The sequence below is a fragment of the Carcharhinus amblyrhynchos genome, chromosome 33, assembly GCF_965287045.1.
Source record: "Carcharhinus amblyrhynchos chromosome 33, sCarAmb.v2.hapA, whole genome shotgun sequence".
NCBI classification, from domain to species: Eukaryota; Metazoa; Chordata; class Chondrichthyes; order Carcharhiniformes; family Carcharhinidae; genus Carcharhinus; species Carcharhinus amblyrhynchos.
In genome coordinates this window covers 5,318,952-5,337,107 of record NC_137356.1, presented here as the reverse complement: position 1 = coordinate 5,337,107, position 18,156 = coordinate 5,318,952, and the positions used below count along the sequence as shown (strand labels likewise).

At 47.9% G+C, this 18,156-nt stretch overlaps 1 protein-coding gene across 1 annotated transcript in view; it reads left to right on the top strand.

Moving 5' to 3' along the window:
* Nucleotides 1–18,156, top strand: part of LOC145361085 (uncharacterized) — a 266,002-nt gene that overhangs the window by 232,914 nt on the left and 14,932 nt on the right. Inside the window, exons 49-57 of the mRNA XM_080216669.1 lie at nucleotides 3,168–3,221; nucleotides 5,082–5,135; nucleotides 6,245–6,352; nucleotides 8,667–8,720; nucleotides 9,645–9,698; nucleotides 11,133–11,186; nucleotides 12,841–12,894; nucleotides 14,465–14,572; nucleotides 14,668–14,721. Of these exons, the coding sequence (XP_080072795.1) occupies nucleotides 3,168–3,221; nucleotides 5,082–5,135; nucleotides 6,245–6,352; nucleotides 8,667–8,720; nucleotides 9,645–9,698; nucleotides 11,133–11,186; nucleotides 12,841–12,894; nucleotides 14,465–14,572; nucleotides 14,668–14,721 (594 nt within the window). The remainder of the gene's footprint in view (nucleotides 1–3,167; nucleotides 3,222–5,081; nucleotides 5,136–6,244; nucleotides 6,353–8,666; nucleotides 8,721–9,644; nucleotides 9,699–11,132; nucleotides 11,187–12,840; nucleotides 12,895–14,464; nucleotides 14,573–14,667; nucleotides 14,722–18,156) is intronic.

Sequence of the window (18,156 nt, the reverse complement as noted above, 5' to 3'; positions counted from 1 at the left end):
GTGTGCAAATTGGCTGTCATGTTTCCTGTATCACAGTGATCCTTAGGAAATAGGAGCAGGAATAGGCCATTTGGCCCCGAGAGCCATTCAATAAAGTCATGGCTGATCTTCTAACTCAACACCACATTCTCACGCTATCCAAGATTCTTCTGATATCTTCAATATCAAGAATTGTATTGATCGAAGATATTCAAAACTAAGTTTCCTCAGACCTCCGGGCAGGGAGTTACAAAGATTCACCGTCCTTTCTATGGTGCATCAGTCAAAATTAGTGACAGTGATAGCAGACATGCCGAATTTCCTTAGCCTCCTGAGGACATTGGTGGGCTTTCTTAACTATAGCCTCGGCGTGGAGGGACCAAGACAGGTTGTTGGTGATCTGGACGCCTAGAAACCTAAAGCTCTTGCCCATTTCTATTTCATTCCCATTGATATAGACAGGGGCATATTCTCCACTACACTTCCTGCATCCCTGATAGGAACACTTGAGCAGTGGTCAATTAGAGCGAAGGCACAATGGGATGGCGAAAGATGCTAAAGGAACGCAGCCCTATCCTGCCTCCACAAACAAAACCAAGTAACAGAAAATGACCCCAGCCTGTTGAGTGTGAATCCTCAATGCGTGTGTGCGTGTGTGAGCGTGAGGTGTGTGAGCGTGAGGTGTGCATGTCTGAGTGTGTGTGCATGCAAGTGTTTGTGTGCATGTGTGCAAGTGTTTGTGCGCATGCATGTGCGAGTGTATTTGTGTGTGAGTGTGCACGTGTGTGTGAGTGTCTGTGTGCGCGAGTGTTTGTGTGTATGTGTGCGTGCATGTGCAAGTGTGTTTGCGTGTGTGAGCGTGCGTGTGTGAGCATGCGCGTCCGTGAGCATGTACGTGCGTGTGAGTGTGTTTGTGTGCGAGCGTGCGTGTGTGAGCGTGTGTATTTGTGTGAGCATTTGTGTTTGTGTGTTCAAGTGTGTGTACGTGTGCGAGCGCCTTGTGTGCGCTCAGGTAGTTTTGCCACGTTACCAGTTACTCACAGCCGGGGGACACTAACAGACGGAGAACAGCTCTTTTGAAATCTCTTATTTGCATAATTATTTACTTTGTTTAAGTCAATAGATTTTGTAGGTCTCTGAGGCGCGGGGGAGGTGCAACAGCAAACAACAGATGCTTCTGCAGAGTGCTTAAACCAATTATCCGTGTATATTTATGTTGCATTCAAGGAAGGTGACAGGGGAACATTCTGTGTGGCAAACTCCGCAGTTCGTGTCATCCCAGCTTTCGAATGAATTTTCAGGTTGGGTTCTGGACCCAGCTCCTCCACCCCCCACAACCCCTTACCCCCTACCCTTCCCTGAAACCCAGCCTCCCCAGCCCTTACCCCCTAATCCCAGAGCCCTTACCCCCCTAACCCCCCCCACCCTGCCAGCCCCTACCCTCCCCGACACCCTGGCCCACCCCCACACTGTGTCCGGAAGATTCACCTGGCAACGATTTAACCTTGATTGGCCAATCAGTGGGCACTGGTCACTGAATTGAGAATGATGAAGGGTCGATGGCGGGGAGCTGGGAGGGGGAGGGGTGGGGGGAGGGTTGCGGAGTGAGGTGGGATTTGGAGTCTTCCTGTAGCACCGTCCTCCATGCCACCCTCCAGGCGGGGCATTGGTCTCTCTCTCCAGCTAACGGTGCCGTGGGTGGTCCCTCGAGAGATCTGAGAAATACCACTCAGCCACCAATCCTTCACTGGGCTAATAGTGACCACAACCACATGGCAAATGGCAGCGCCCAGCTCCCCACCCCTCCACCTCACCCCCTGCAACCCAGTCTTCCTCACAGTAGCCTGGGTTTAGGCTGGTGCTGGTAGAATGGTAAGCCAGCATGCCTAGGTGATGGCATAGATTTGCTGACCTTGCCCGCCCAGTTCCCACCCCTGTGTCAGGGACTGTCTTTTCAATTTACCCCTCAACTTGTTTCACTTGGTTAACTCGAAGGAACATCCATGTAGGTAGCTGGGACACTGCGGGTAGGAGACACTGGTACAGTCTGTGACTTTCCTATCTTGGAAATAAACTTGGTTGAATCTTAGAATCTTACAATGCAAAAGGAGGCCATTTGGCCCATCGAGACTGCACCGACCACAATCCCACCCTAGTCCTGTTCTCTTAACCCCATACATTTACCCTAGCTAGTCCCCCTGACACTAAGGGGCAATTTACCATGGCCAATCCACCTAACCTGCGCATCTTTGGACACTAATGGGCAATTTAGCATGGCCAATCCACCTAACTTGCATATCTTTGGATACTAATAGGCAATTTAGCACGGCCAATCCACCTAACCTACACACCTTTGGACACTAAGGGGCGATTTACCATGGCCAATCCACCTAACCTGCATATGTTTGGACACTAAGGGGCGATTTCGCATGGCCAATCCATCTTTGAGGAACTGGCATGCTTAAAACTCATTCTTCCCCAACATATGATTATTGGAATGAAGGCGTTGTTGAGCGCTAAGTGCCAGCAGATGCCCACTTCATGAGAACTGACAGGAACAGTATTCCCCTGAGTCCAGTCCAAGACTCTCTGGTATTCAGTCGGATATAGTACATTATCAAATCCATCATCTGAAGCCTGAAAAAGCAATCACACCGTAAATCAGAAACAGGATATCAAAGGCGTTCTATTTCCATTCCGATCACTGAGAACACTTCAATTATACCACACACTGATGGTGTGATGTGACTAACATTTCGGATCCCACCCGCACTAAGTGATTGTTTGAATAGAAACCTCGTGTGTTCTTTACTGTGTGACAGCCCCTCACAACGATACACTGGTGCCTACCATGACCAAGCCACCAGTGGCTCTCCTACCCAGTCTCGGGTGGGTGGACCTTTTGCAGCCTGGGGAGAATTTATAACAGCCCAATCAATGCACCCTAACCAGCACGTCTTTCAGGCTGTGGGAGGAAACCGGAGCACCCGGGGGAAACCCACGCAGACACGGGGAGAAGGTGCAGACTCCGCACAGCCAGTGACCCAAACTCGGTGACTGGATACGTACTTGTCTTTCTCTATCATCCGACTCTCTAAGGAACCCGCTATCTGACGCTGCTGAGGATGTACGCTAAAACAACCTCAAACCATTACTCGGTATTCATCTTCCCTTTTGTGTCTTCACAGGGGCCCCCAGGTCTTACCGGAGGAGTCGGCTCCCCAGGGGCAGTGGGTGAAAAGGTAAGCCGGTTGGTTTTGCTTGGGTAGTTTTTTTTTTGCCTGTGCAGAAATCCTGATATCTGACCATTTGCACGGGCACCTTATGGTTCTAGAATAGGGACAGGCACCTGTGTGGATTAGCAGGATACGATTCAGGCAGAACAATACCTGTTAGAGTGGGAGATGAGTGTGGGTGGGTTATTTTTTGTATTATTACAAGTCAGGTCGGATACTTCAAGGTGTTCCACGAAACTTGTCTGACACGTAACGTTTTACATTAAATTTGGCCAAGGTGAGAATGAGAGATTTCACTGCAAGAGTGACCCACGAGGAGCTTTCATCAAAAACAAAGTTTAATTAAGAATATTGTTGACATGTACAGTAAGACAATTAGCAATAACTTTTAACAGTTACAAACAAGAAACACAACCAGATAATGTATAACTCTTAAGAATATCTCCAATGTGTTCCAAGCAACGCCAACATCCAATATACAAACCCCTCCAGATAAACACAATACAGCACAGGTTAATGCCCCCTTGTTACAGGAATCCAGCCTCCTGGGTTGGATTCTGAAAATCCCTTGTGAAGAAACCCAGAAGAGGTTGTAGTCAAATCTGTTTCCCAAAACACAGCTTCTTTAAGGTAGAATGGCAAAAGGCTTGTCCTTCAGCTAACTGATAATAGTTTCAGAACCAAACAAAGAGAACAGGGGGAGAGAGACACTGCTCCTTAGCTTGCTGCTAAACTGCTTCCAACACACACTCCCCAAAATGACACTGAAACCCAAAGGGAAAAAAAATCACCTGACTGCCATAAGCAAAACTGAGAGCCTGATCACCTGACTGCTGCAGCTTAGCTCCACATCCTATTACATCGCTGAAGCTATAAGCTATATGATTTTAACAAAAAGCCTTTCTTAAAGGTACACACACATGACAATTTGTTCATGGGACATGGTCATCACTGGCTGGGCCAGTGTTTATTGCCCATCCCTGAAGGCGTTCAACCACATTGCAGTGGATCTGTGACAATATCTGTAGATCCAACCACATTTCCCATGAATGAATTAATCAAAACTAATGCAAAGGAGATTAGAGTCTCCTTCCACGTTAGGTCAATTATTAATTTTCATCTGAGGAAAGGGGAAAAGCAGACCATATGGAGGGCGCGCCAGTGGATTGGGTTCAAGAGGTCATGTGTTCCCACTTGCTAATGCGCACGGGGAGAAATCCACAGCTTTGATGTGCAGGAACGCTGGGAAGGAGGAAAGGGAGGAAGGCTTGGAGTTCCACAGGAAGTTCTCTCAGATTGCAGCCTTGTGTCCTGGGCCTGAGGAAACGACCTTTGACCTGCGCCAATCCCTGAGGGATGCTTCATGTTCATCAGATTTGATTTGATTTATTATTGTCACGTGTATTAACATACAATGAAAAGTATTGTTTCCTGCATGCTATACAGACAAAGCATACCATTCATAGAGAAGGAGATGAGAGACTGCAGAATGTAGTGGTACAATCATGGCTAGGATGTAGAGAAAGAATCAACTTAGTACGAGATAGGTTCATTCAAAAGTCCGATGGCAGCAGGGAAGAAGCTGTTCAGTGGTACGTATCCTCAGATTTTTGTATCTTTTTCCTGTTAGAAGAAGGTAGAAGAGAGAATGTCCAGGGTGCGTGGGGTCCTTAATTATACTGGCTGCTTTGCTGAGGCAGCGGGAAGTGTAGATATGGGATGGGAGGCTGGTTTACGTGATGGATTGGGCTACATTCACGACCTTTTGTGTTGGGTCAGTTCTGTCACCACGGGTTACGTCAGGTGCTGCTACTGTCCAGAGAAGTTTGACTCTTGTGTGACCGCTGTGCTTGACCTTCCTGACAGGGGGAGCGGGGAGAAGCCGGAGACCCGGGCCCACCTGGAGAGCCAGGCATCGCCGTGAGTATTCTGCACACGACACGGACAACACACACTCGTATTCCCGGTCGAGAGAGCCGTCAGTGTCTGAGACACAATCTCATCGCAGGTCCAAAGGACCCATAGCAATGGATATCCATTCGAGAAACTTTTCCCCATGCACCTTAAATCCAAACCCCCTACTAATTGACTGTTCCGCCCTGGGAAAAAGATTTTGACTATCCACTCTGTCCATGCTCCCCATAATCTTGTTAACCTCTATCAGATCGCCCCTCAACTTCTGTCGTTCCAGTGAGAACAAACCAAGTGTATCCAATCTCTCCTCATAGCTCCTCCATACCCAGGCATCCAAATAGATGATTGACCATTCAGCCCATCAAGCCAGAGACTTGATCCTGGGACCTCTGGGGTATCATCTATTGGTGTGAGAGTATCAGGAGTGCTCAGATACTCAATAACCTGTTTCCCAATGCTTCCTATAATCAACAGGTTTATTTGGAATCACTAGCTTTCACTCCTTCATCAGGTGAGCCCTGATGCAATGAAGTTGTACCTTCGTAGAATCCCTACAGTGCAGAAGGAGGCCATTTGACCCATCGAGTCTGCACCGACCACAATCCCACCCAGGCCCTATCTCTGTTAACCCCACATGTTTCCCCTGCTAATCCCCTAATACTAGGGTCAATTTAGCATTACCAATCAACCTAACCTGCACATCTTGGGACTGTGGGAGAAACTAGAGCACCCGGAGGAAACCCACACAGACACGGGGAGAATGTGCAAACTCCACACAGACAGTGACCCAAGCCGGGAATCGAACCCCGGTCTCTGGCGCTGTGAGGCAGCAGTGCTCACCGCTGATCCACCATGCAGCCCACCTTTTCCCCATGTGGGTTTCCTCTCACGAGTACAACACTCTGAAAGCTCGTGCTACCAAATAAACCTGGCGTTGTGAGACTTCTTGCTGTCCAACATCAGCAACTCCACATTATCCTATAATGGATGCATTGTTTTTCTAATCAGAGCCCTGCTGTAAAGGCTTTGATTAAAGGTAACACTTCAAAAAATCCGAGAATATGATTTGGAAATCTATGCTGAAGATGAAACCTACTTTTTTTCTTTTTCCGAAGGGTCCAAAGGGTGAACTTGGTGAGAAAGGTGATGCGGGTCCTCCAGGCGCAGCGGGGCCAGCTGGGGTCAAAGGTCCTCCAGGTGAAGATGGAAGCAAAGGCGGCGTGGTGAGTTTATCGGCCACCGTCTGTACCTGTGTCCCGGGCAAACCATGGGTGCATTGCCGAGGTCTGGAAGGAGTATGGAGTGTGTTCACTCAATACTACACAGCCTTCTGGCCTCAACAGTGAGTCCCATCAGCTTCAGACCCTGAACCCTGTCCTCCATTTTGATTTGGATTTTTTGTGTCAAGTGCCAGTCTGTATCTTAATTGTTTCCTGTCTTTGCTTTCAAACAGCATTATGCGTTATTGCTGCTATTGATGTCTACTCTGAACCTATTACAACAACCATTGTCACTCCCTTTTGCCTTATATTCCATGACGTCTTTGGCTCTTCGAGCCTGCTCCACCATTCATTTTGATCATGGCTAATCATCAAATTCAATATCCTGATTCCTCCCCCCAACATCCCAAACATATTTTATTGAATTCAAATTCCACCATCTGCCGTGGCAGGATTCGAACCCAGGTCCCCAGAACATTGGATGAGTTTCTGGGTTAATAGTCCAGCGTTAATACCACTAGGCCATCGCCTCCCCTTGGTCCCAGTCCTTAACAACTCCTTATCCTGCAGCGAATGGCCTTCTCCTGCTTCTAATTTACATGTCAGGAATTAAGAATCTATAGATGACCATGAAACAATTGTTGGAAAAACCCATCTGGGTCACTAATGTCCTTTAGGGAAGGAAATCTGCCGTCCTTACCCAGTCTGGCCTACATGTGACTCCAGAAGCCACAGCAATGTGGTTGACTCTCAACTGCCCTCGGGCAACTAGGGATGGGCAATAAATGCTGGCCCAGCCAGCGATACCCATGTCCCAGAAAGGATAAAAAAAAGATAAGGAGGAATATTTTTAATCAGAGCAGAAGTAGGCCATTTGGCCCCTTGAGCCCAGGCCCTATCCCCCAGGTATTTACCCTGCTACACCTTTTTAATCTCTCACGGCTATTACCTTCCCCCTTACCTTCCCTTTCATACGCCTGACACCCACTCTGCCCCGTTTTTAGCCGCATAAAACATTCCTACCTCTCTGGTGAAGGGTCATCCAGACGCAAAACATTGGTGCGATGGTGGCACAGTGGTTAGCCCTGATGCCTCACAAACCAAGGACCCGGGTTCAATTCCTGGCTCAAGTCACCTTCTGCACGTTCTCCCCATGTCTGCGTGGGTTTCCTTCAGATGCTCTGGTTTCCTCCCACAGTCCGAGAGACGTGCTGGTTAGGATGTATTGGCTGTGCCAAATTCTCCCTCCGTTATTGGAGCAAACCATCCAAAGTATCTCATACGAGTGTTATTGACCAAAAATGATACCTGGTCTCACAGAGTCATAGAGCTTTACAGCATGGAAACAGGCCCTTCAGCCCAACTTGTCCATGCTGCCCCCTTTTTTTAAAACCCCTAAGCTAGTTCCAATTGCCCGCATTTGGCCCATATCCCTCTATACCCATCGTACCCATGTAACTGTCTAAATGCTTTTTGAAAGACAAAATTTTACCAGCCTCTAATACTACCTCTGGCAGCTCATTCCAGACACTCAGCACCCTTTGTGTGAAAAAATTGCCCCTCTGGACCCTTTTGTATCTCTCCCTTCTCACCTTAAACCTACGTCCTCTAGTTTTAGACTCCCCTACCTTTGGGAAAAGATGTTGACTATCTAGCTGATCTACGCTAGATAGTCAATATCTTTTGAGGAGATGGACAGGACAGGAGGATAAAAGTTAGTCAAAGAAGTTGGTTGTAAGGAGCGGTGTCGGATGATGAGAGATGGAGGGATTTACCGTGGGAATTCCAGATGTTGGGGCTCTGGCAGCTGAAGGCATGGCCACCCAAAGGGAATGGGTTAAAACCAGGGAGGTTCCAGAGGCTGGACTTGAGTGAACTTAGAGATCTCGGAGGGTTGTGGAGCTGGGGGTTGTGGGGTGTGCAATTACAGGGGATGGGGAGAGTTGAGCTCATGGGAGTGCATGAATAAACAAAGAGATTTTTTAATCAAATTATCTCCAGCTTGTCAAAAGCAGGCCAGTATTATGGATGAACAGGACACAGTGGGGATTAAGTGTGACTGTAAAAGGGTTCACTGTGAAATGGGTAGATGTTTATGTTCAAATATCACTTGGAGGAATAGTTAGTGTGTGATTTTATACAGGGATGCACCGTATGTGTCAAATGTAATGGTAAATCATTGCGTTCATGCATGCTTTATGGAACGATAACACATCAGTCTAAATTCGAAGGTCATTGCTACTCTTATTTCTTGCCTTATTTTCGGTACAATTGTCTAACACTCACTGCCATCCTCTATCTCTCTTTCTGTCCTCAGGGCCCAGCTGGTTTTCCCGGAGATCCCGGAGCTTCCGGTGAGCCAGGAACTCCGGTAAGAAACTAAACTTTAGCACGGTCTCCTATAATTCTGGCCATAAAGCCACTGGCCACAAGGCCTCGTGGGACACTAGTCACAAGGCCTTGTGGAGCGCTAGACACAAGGCCTCGTGGGACACTAGTCACAAGGCCTCGTGGGACACTAGTCACAAGGCCTCGTGGGACACTAGTCACAAGGCCTCGTGGGACACTAGTACAAGGCCTTGTGGGACACTAGTACAAGGCCTTGTGGGACACTAGTACAAGGCCTTGTGGGACACTAGTTACAAGGCCTCATGGGACACTAGTACAAGGCCTTGTGGGACACTAGTACAAGGCCTTGTGGGACACTAGTTACAAGGCCTCATGGGACACTAGTACAAGGCCTTGTGGGACATTAGTACAAGGCCTCATGGGTCACTATTCACAAGTCTTCATGGGACACTAGTCACAAGGCTTCGTGGGACACTGGTCACAAGCCAGTGATACATCTAAAGTGGCACATAACCCCCCCTCACACACCCACCTCCAGCCCCCACCATCCTCCAACAATACACCCTCTATGAGTTAGTGAGCACTGTTGCCATTCATTTCTCACTTCCCACCTCCCTCACAAACCACAGCAGGCCTCACTTAGAATTGGAACAAGAGAGCACAGGCAGAGGGCCATTCAGCCCATAATGCCTACACGCCGATTCCTGTGTACATCACTCAATTGGTCCCAGTCCCCTGCCATTACCCCAAAGCTCTGTAGCCTCTCGAGTATTGATTCAGCTCCTTTTGAAGATGGTTATTGAATCTGCTTCGCTGACCTCTCATTGCAGGAGCACTCGCTGTGTTTCAAAGAACCTCACTGACACTGTTTGTTTCTCCAAGTACCTTAATTTATAGTTGCTATGACAACCAAATGTATTCTGATTTTGTTTTTGTTTTATCTTAGGGTACTGATGGTGGCATTGGTGAGAAAGGTAGTCTCGGAGATCCTGGCCAACCGGTAGGTTTTTCACAGTCTAATCAAACTATGCAGCCTTCAAACTAGCCAAGCAATTGTCTTGCGAGGAGTTTTTTAGAGTCAAAGAGATATACAGCATGGAGATAGACCCTTTGGCCCAACTCGTTCATGCCAACCCACTTTCCTGAACTGAACTAGTCCCATGCAGACATGGGGAGAGCATGCAGACTCCGCACAGTGACCCAAGCTGGGAATCGAACTGGGATCCCTGGAAGTGTGAGGCAGTAGTGCTAACCACTGTGCCGCCACGTTGTGAGGTTTTTAAGCTTTATAATTAGCCACTTATGAAGCACTTTTCTTTTCCTTCAAACTGTTGTGTGACAGAGACAGCGAAAAGAGTAGGTCCATGGATATATCGTCCGCTTCTATCTGAACCCAAAGTTCATTAAAAAGAATCTCATTCTCCTGCAGTCCTGACTCAGTATCCCAACCAAATAGTCACTCATCTTCCTGGTGTTTAACTGACGTGTTCTGTCCCTTTTTAATTCTCCACTATCTTCTACGAAACTCCCAATTTGTCTCATGCAAACAGCACATCTGTTATTAATTCTTGCTTCAATTTGTGTTGTTATGAGGAGAGAGTTTTTCATTTATTTAAAGTTTTTTCAGGGATTCAGGGCTTCTCCTAGAATCCCTACAGGGCAGGAGGAGGCCACTTGGCCCATCGAGACTGCACCGACTCTCCAACAGAGCGTCTCATCCAGCCCACTACCCCACTCTACCCCATGGCTGCACGTTTTAGGATACAAAGGGATGGCCAATCCACCTAAACCTGTACATCTTTAGACACTAAGGGGCAATTTAGCATGGCCAATCCATCTAACCTACACATCTTTAGACACTAAGGGGCAATTTAGCATGGCCAATCCATCTAACCTACACATCTTTAGACACTAAGGGGCAATTTAGCATGGCCAATCCATCTAACCTACACATCTTTAGACACTAAGGGGCAATTTAGCATGGCCAATCCATCTAACCTGCACATCTTTAGACACTAAGGGGCAATTTAGCATGGCCAATCCACCTAATCTGTGCATCTTTGAAGTGTGGAAGGAAACCAGAACACTTGGAGGAAACCCATGCAGACATGGGGAGAACATGTAGACTCCTCACAGCCACCCAGGGCAGAATTGAAGCCAGCTCCCTGGAGCTGCCTAACCACCATGCTGCCCAAGCACTTTAATGCCAGTAAAGTACTTTAGTAATAATGTAGGGGAAGCAGATGCCCCCATGTACAGACCCCACCAACCAGGATGCCCTCTCTCTATCCATCTCCCAATCAAGCAGCAACTGTTAGTAATGCTGGAATGGAAGTGCTGGCGACCAGCTCCCTGCCCCATCCAGCTGGATGTATGTTCTCGAAGCTGGCTGGGAGGAAGGATCTATTTAACATTCTTCTGTTGTGTTTCTCAGGGTCCCCGTGGAGCATCAGGTGAACCAGGACCCCCTGGACCCCCTGGAAAGAGAGTAAGTACCGGTGAACGAGACAAGAGGACGGGCATTTCTATATCGCCTGGGGAGACCCATAGGGAACCGGAGCAAGAGTTAGGCCATTCAGCCCATCAAGCCTGCTCCACCATTCAAGATCATGGCTGATCTTTCACCTCAATGTCATTTTTCCACACTGTCCACTGAATTATAATGTAATTTATCGATCTGTGTCTTGTCTATGATTGAGCATCCGCAAGCTTCTGGGTTTGAGAATTGCAAAGATCCAGCGCCTTCTGAGTGAAGACATTCCTCCTCAGTCTCAAAGCCTTGGCTGCCAATGGAGTGCTCGCTGGGGTGTTGGAATGGGGAGTCCGATCCCACGTTGTAGCAATGACCAGGTTGCGTGATGTCAGCAAGGACACAAAGCAGCACTCCGCTGATCATGTAGAATCAGTCAACCCTGGCAGTGCAGAAGGAGGCTAATCGGCCCTTTGAGTCTGCAGACTCTAACAGAGCAACTTACCCAGGCCCTCTCCCCCGCCCTATCCCTGTATCCCCACACAGTTAGGAAAAACTGGAACCAGAGGACAAAACCTCAGGCTAAAGGAACGATCCTTTAAAACAGAGATGAGGAGGAATTTCTTTAGCCGGAGAGCGGTGAATCTGGGGATCTCTTTGCCGCAGAAGGCTGTGGAGGCCGGGTCACTGAGATAGATAGGTTCCTGATTAATAAGGGGATCAGGGGTTATGGGGAAAAGGCAGGAGAATGGGGAGGGGAAAAATATCAGCCATGATCGAATGGTGAACCAGACTTGATGGGCCGAGTGGCCTAATACTGCCGAAACTGGAGTACTGTGTGCATTTTTGGGCGCCGCACCTGCACAAAGATATTTTGGCCTTGGAGGGAGTGCAGAGGAGGTTTACTAGGCTGATGCCGGAGTTGAGGGGGTTGAGCTATGAGGAGAGGCTGAATAAACTGGGCTTGTACTCGTTAGAGTTTAGAAGAATGAGAGGAGACCTCATTGAGACATATAAGATGATGAATGGGATGGATAGGATAGAGGTGGAAAGACTCTTCCCGCTCAAAAAAGACAGTAGGACTAGGGGGCACAGCCTCAAGATAAAAGGGGGGCGGTTTAGAACGGAGTTGAGGAGGAACTTCTTCACTCAAAGGGTGGTGAATCTCTGGAATTCTCTGCCCGTTGAAGTGGTGGAGGCTGCCTCGCTAAATATATTTAAGACGCGGGTTGATGGGTTTTTGATAAGAGAGGGGATTAAGGGTTATGGGGAGAGGGCGGGAATGTGGAACTGAGCAGCGACAGATCAGCCATGATCTTATTGAATGGCGGGGCAGGCTCGAAGGGCTGGATGGCCTACTCCTGCTCCTATTTCTTATGTTCTTATGTCTTATGGCCTTATGCTAATGCATCAAGCTGACAGCAGATTACCCTTTTGAATGCGCGGCTGGTGAAAGAGTGGCGTGTGCTGTGATGAATCGCATTCCACTTGTTGGCGGGACGCACTGGGGTTTGCGATGACGGCACATGTCACGATGCGAAGCCACCCCCAGCCTCCACGCCCCCGCCCCCGCCCCCCCCATCCCCAACAAGCTGACTTGGGCCCGACGCTTCTGAGTCATTTCAGTCACATTGGAAGCTCGCTGATCTCACACCAGGCTGCTCTCTTTCAGGGACCACACGGACCTGCGGGGCCAGAGGGTCGAGAGGGACTCAAGGGTTCAAAGGTATGACCTTTATTTTGTGGCTGGTTAAAAAAATGACTCCATGAGGAAACAGTTTTGCAGAATTTTGTTCGAATGTTTCACCCCATCAGGGGGAGACACTGTGAGTGCTGGCAGGTATACTCTGTCTCACCCGTACACTCTGATAGTGAGCCTGGGTGGGCTATCTCACTTGGGGATGGTGATACAGGTGAACGCACTCTATTCCCGTCTCTCATTTTACAGAGTCAAAGAATCTACAGTGCAGAAGGAGGCTGTTTGGCCCATCAAGCCTGCACCGACAACAATCCCACCCAGGGACTGTACTATCCCTGTAACCTTGCACATATTTACCCTCCTCTGACACCACGCTCTGGCGTCTATTCGGGTACAGTCAGAGAGAATTTAGCACGGCCAATGCAAACCTAACCAGCACGTCTTTCGGACCGTGGGAGGAAACCGGAGCACCCGGAGGAAACCCACGCAGACACGGGGAGGACGCGCAGCTGGTGACCCAAGCCGGGAATCGCACCCAGGTCCCTGGCGCTGTGAAGCAGCGGTGCTAACCATTGTGCCACCAGGCCGTGGTGGGATATATGCGAAGGAGTTTGGAATACTGGGATTCTATCCAATGGGATGTAGTGGAAAGTTCAGCTTAATTAAAAATCTCTCTCTCATCCCCCTGACAGAAATCACATGGAGTCACAAAGTTGGAAGAAGTTTTTTTTTAAAAATCATTTGCAATTCCTTGGTTAAGATTCCCTGCATGCCTGTGAACACCAGAAATAAAATTCTAATGTGGTTCAGAGTGAATTGCAAGCACTGACAAAAGCTGCTAAAACCAATTTTGGATTTTCCACTCAGCTGGGTCTCTGGGGGAAAATGACAGATTGTCTGTAATTCTGCATTTAAAATGTCATTTATTTCAAGAGACATTTGCACAATGCTTGATGCTTTTGGAAAAAAAAGAATTATTCTCGAGATGCGGGCGTTGCTGGCTAGGCCAGCGTTTATTGCTCATCCCTAAATCCCCCTTGAGAAGGCGGTGGGGGAGCCGCCGCCTTTTTGAGCCGCTGCAGTCCACATGGTGTAGGTACACCCACAGTGCTGTTAAGGAGGGAATTCCAGGACCCAGCCACAGTCAAGGAACGGCCGATATTTTTCCAAGTCAGGATGGCGAGTGGCTTGGAGGGGCAGCTTTGCAGGGGGGTGGTGTTCCCGTGTGTCTGCTGCCCTTGTCCTTCTGGGTGGTAGAGGTTGCAGGTTTGGAAGGGTGTTGGTGAAGGAGCCTTGGTGAGGTGCTCCAGTGCATCTTGTAGATGGTACAACACTGCTACCACCGTGTGTCGGTGGTGGAGGGAGTGAATGTTTGTGGATGTGGTGAGGAACTTTGCAGGGGGAGGTTTTCCCATGTGTCTCCTACCCTTGTCTTTTGAGGTGGTAGAGGTCACAGAAGGTTTGGAAGGTTCTTTTCCATTGATTTCAGAATAAAGGTTCTTAACTGAATCATGCGATGTTATCTGAACATAATTGTCTTGTTAGCTACATGCCTTACACCCTATATACTTACTGGATGATTCAATGCATCACCTAGGGTTCCCCTGGACGAGAGGGTCCACCAGGCAGGACTGGGCCTGTGGGTCCCCAAGGATCACCAGGCAATGCTGGACCTGAAGGCCTCCGTGGGATACCTGGCCCTGCTGTAAGTAAACACTGCGAAGACAATTCTATCAGTGTTAATTCGTTATGAACCGGATCAATGAATAATACCTGACAATGTCTTTCCTTCTAAAACAGGGAGAACAAGGGCTTCCCGGACCACCCGGCCAGTCTGGACCCCCAGGCCCGATGGTAAGAGAGGACCCTTCCCTCAAGCCCGTTCTGCCACTCAGTGTTACCGTGCCTGATCTGTACCTTAACTCTATCTATCTGCTTTGGCTCAATGTCCTTTTATAGTCTAGACGTGCAACAATCTATCAATCTCACACTTAATTACTATCTGCTGCTGTTTCTTATTTTTTGCAGGAGGAGGTCATTCGGTCGATTGAGCCTACCTGACAGAGTATCTTATTCAGGCTCTTTCCCCTCCCCATTCCATCCCATAACCCTGCACGTTTAGCATGGCCAATCGACCCAACGTGCACACCTTGGCACACTAGGGGCAATTTAGCATGGCCAATCCACCTAACCTGTGCATCCTGGGACACTAAGGGGCAATTTAGCATGGCCAATTAACCTAACCTGTGCATCTTGGGACACTAAGGGGCAATTTAGCATGGCCAATGCACTCAACCTGCACATCTTTGGGCAGACACAGGGAGAACATGCAAATTTGCTAATTTGGTTTATTATTGTCACATGTATTAGCATACAGTGAAAAGTATTGTTTCTTGTGCGCTAGACCGATAAAACATATCATTCATAGAGTACCTAGCAGAGACAAGAGGGTAGTGTTAGAGAAAGATCAAGGTAGGTCCATTCAGAAGTCTATGGCAGCAAGAAAAAAACTGTTCTTGAGTCGGTTGGTACGTGATCTCAGAGTTTTGTGTCTTTTTCCCAATGCAATAAGATGGAAAAGAGTATGCCTGGAGTACATGGGATCCTTGATTATGCTGGCTGCTTTGCTGAGGCAGTGGCAAGTGTAGGCTGAGTCAATGGATGGGAGGTTGGTTTGCGTGATGGATTGGGTTACATTCATGACCTTTTGTAGTTCCTTTCAGTCTTGGGCAGAGCAGGAGCAATACCAAGCTGAGATACAACCAGAAAGAATACTTTCTATGGTGTATCAAGTTGGTGAGGTTCATTGTGGACATGCCAAATTCCCTTAGTCTTCTAAGAAAGCAGAGGCATTGGTGGGCTTCCTTAACGATAGTGTCAACATGGGGGGTCCAGGACAGATCTTCTTTCTTCATTGGTGGGACATGGGCGTCACTGGCTGGGCCTTAATTGTCCATCCCCAAGGGCAGTTAAGACTCAGTCAAGCATATTACTGTAGGTCACATGTAGGCCAGACCAGGTAAGGATGGCAGAATTCCTTCCCGAAAGGACATTAGTGAACCAGATGGGTTTTTCCAACAATGGTTTTCATGGTCATCGGTAGATTCTTAATCCCAGATTTTTTTTATTGAATTCAAATTCCACCATCTGCCTTTGCTGGATTCGAACATGATTAATAGTCTAGACCTGAGCTGGGAATCGAACCTGGGACCCTGGGCGCTTTGAGGCAGCAGTGCTAACCACTGTCCGCTGTGCCCTGTCTACTCGAGCGTTGTGTGGTAGCAGCTGAACTTACCATAAGACATAGGAGCAGAATTAGGCCACTCAGTCCATCAGGTCTGCTCTGGCATTTAATCATGGCTGATATGATTCTCATCCCCCATTCTCCTGCCTTTTCCCCATAACCCCTGATCCCTTTATTAATCAAGAACCTATCTATCTCTGTCTTAAAGACACTCAGTGACCTGGCCTCCACAAACTTCGCACCAAAGAGTTTCACAGCTTCACCACTCTCTGGCTGAAGAAACCCATCTTCATTTCTTCCTGCCCTTAGTGTTCCCACATCTCTGGGCATGAAGGCTAACGTCCTTTTTGATGATTTTATGAAGCAGGGTGTTAGTGATGCAGTCAGTTTAGTCTGAGACTGGAGGCTCTGCCCCCTGCTCACCTGGTGTGTTTGAGAGTCTCTTCCCTTTCTGGGCACACGCTTTGATTCAATTTCAACTCATGAGCTGTGACAATGCACCAAAGCTGCAGCAAAGGTAATCTACTCAACTGCAGGATGTATTTCTCGGAGTATTAACTCCACAGCGGCAATTTAAATACGATTTTATAACCAGAACTCATTTTACCTGAGGCACACGCAGTTATCTATTCGAGCCTCACAATGATTTTTAGCATCCTGGAATCCTACAGAGCAAGAGGCAGCCATTCCGCCCATCATGTGTCTGCCAGCTCTTCTGAAAGAGCTATTTGATTAGTCCCTCTTCTTCACTCTTTTCTCCAAATATTTATCTCAATCCCCGATGAAAGTTACTGCCTCTGCTTACCCTTTCAGGTTTCAAGTTCAGCACTTGCTGCCTCAGAGCACCAGGGACACAGGTTCAATTCCGGCCTTGGGTCACTGTCTGTGTGGAGTCTGCTAGTTCTTGCTGTGTCTGAGTGAGTTTCCTCCCACTCTCCAAAGCTATTCAGGTTAGGTGGATTGGCCATGCTAAGTTACCCTTTAGTGTCCAAAGCTATTCAGGTTAGATGGATTGGCCATGCTAAGTTACCCTTTAGTGTCCAAAGCTATTCAGGTTAGATGGATTGGCTGTGTACCATAGAAAGCATTCTTTCTAGTTGATATGGTTCCTGCTCTGCCCAAGACTACAAAAAGCTACAAAATTTCGCAAATGTAGCCCAATCCATCACACAAATTAGCCTCCCATCCATTGACTCTGTCTACACTTCCCACTGCAAAGCAGTCAGCATAATTAAGGACCCCACGCACCCCGGACATTCTCCGTTCCACCTTCTTCCTTCGGGAAAAAGATACAAATGCTTGAGGTCACTTATCAACTGACTCAAGAACAGCTTCTTCCCTGCTGCTATTTGAATGGACCTTCCTCGCATTAAGTTGATCTTTTTCTACACCCTAGCTATGACTGTACCACTACATTCTGCACTCTCTCCTTTCCTTCTCTATGAACGGTGTGCTTTGTCCGTACAGCGCGCAAGAAACTATACTTTTCACTGTATCCTAATACCTATGACAATAAATCAACTCAAATTAAATGCTAAATTCTCCCTCAGTGACCCAAAATGTGCATGCAAGATGGCTTAGTGGGGTAAATATGTTGGGTTATGGGACAGGGCCTGGGTAAGATGCTCTGTTGGAGATTCGGTGCAGACTCAATGGGCCGAATGGCCCCCTTCTGCACTGTAGGGACTCTATGATTCTCTTCAACAAACTGATTTTTCCTTTCTTCCTGTTGCCAGTCTTTCCATCTGGTCTTTTATTTTTCTTTCATAAGAACATAAGAACATAAGAAATAGGAGCAGGAGTAGGCCATCTGGCCCTTCGCGCCTGCCCCGCCATTCAATAAGATCATGGCTGATCTGTCGAGCTCAGTTCCACTTTCCCGCCCTTTCCCCATAACCCTTAATCCCCTCGCTTATCAAAAACCCATCAACCCGCTTCTTAAAAATATTTAGCGAGGTAGCCTCCACCACTTCAACGGGCAGAGAATTCCAGAGATTCACCACCCTTTGAGTGAAGAAGTTCCTCCTCAACTCCGTTCTAAACCG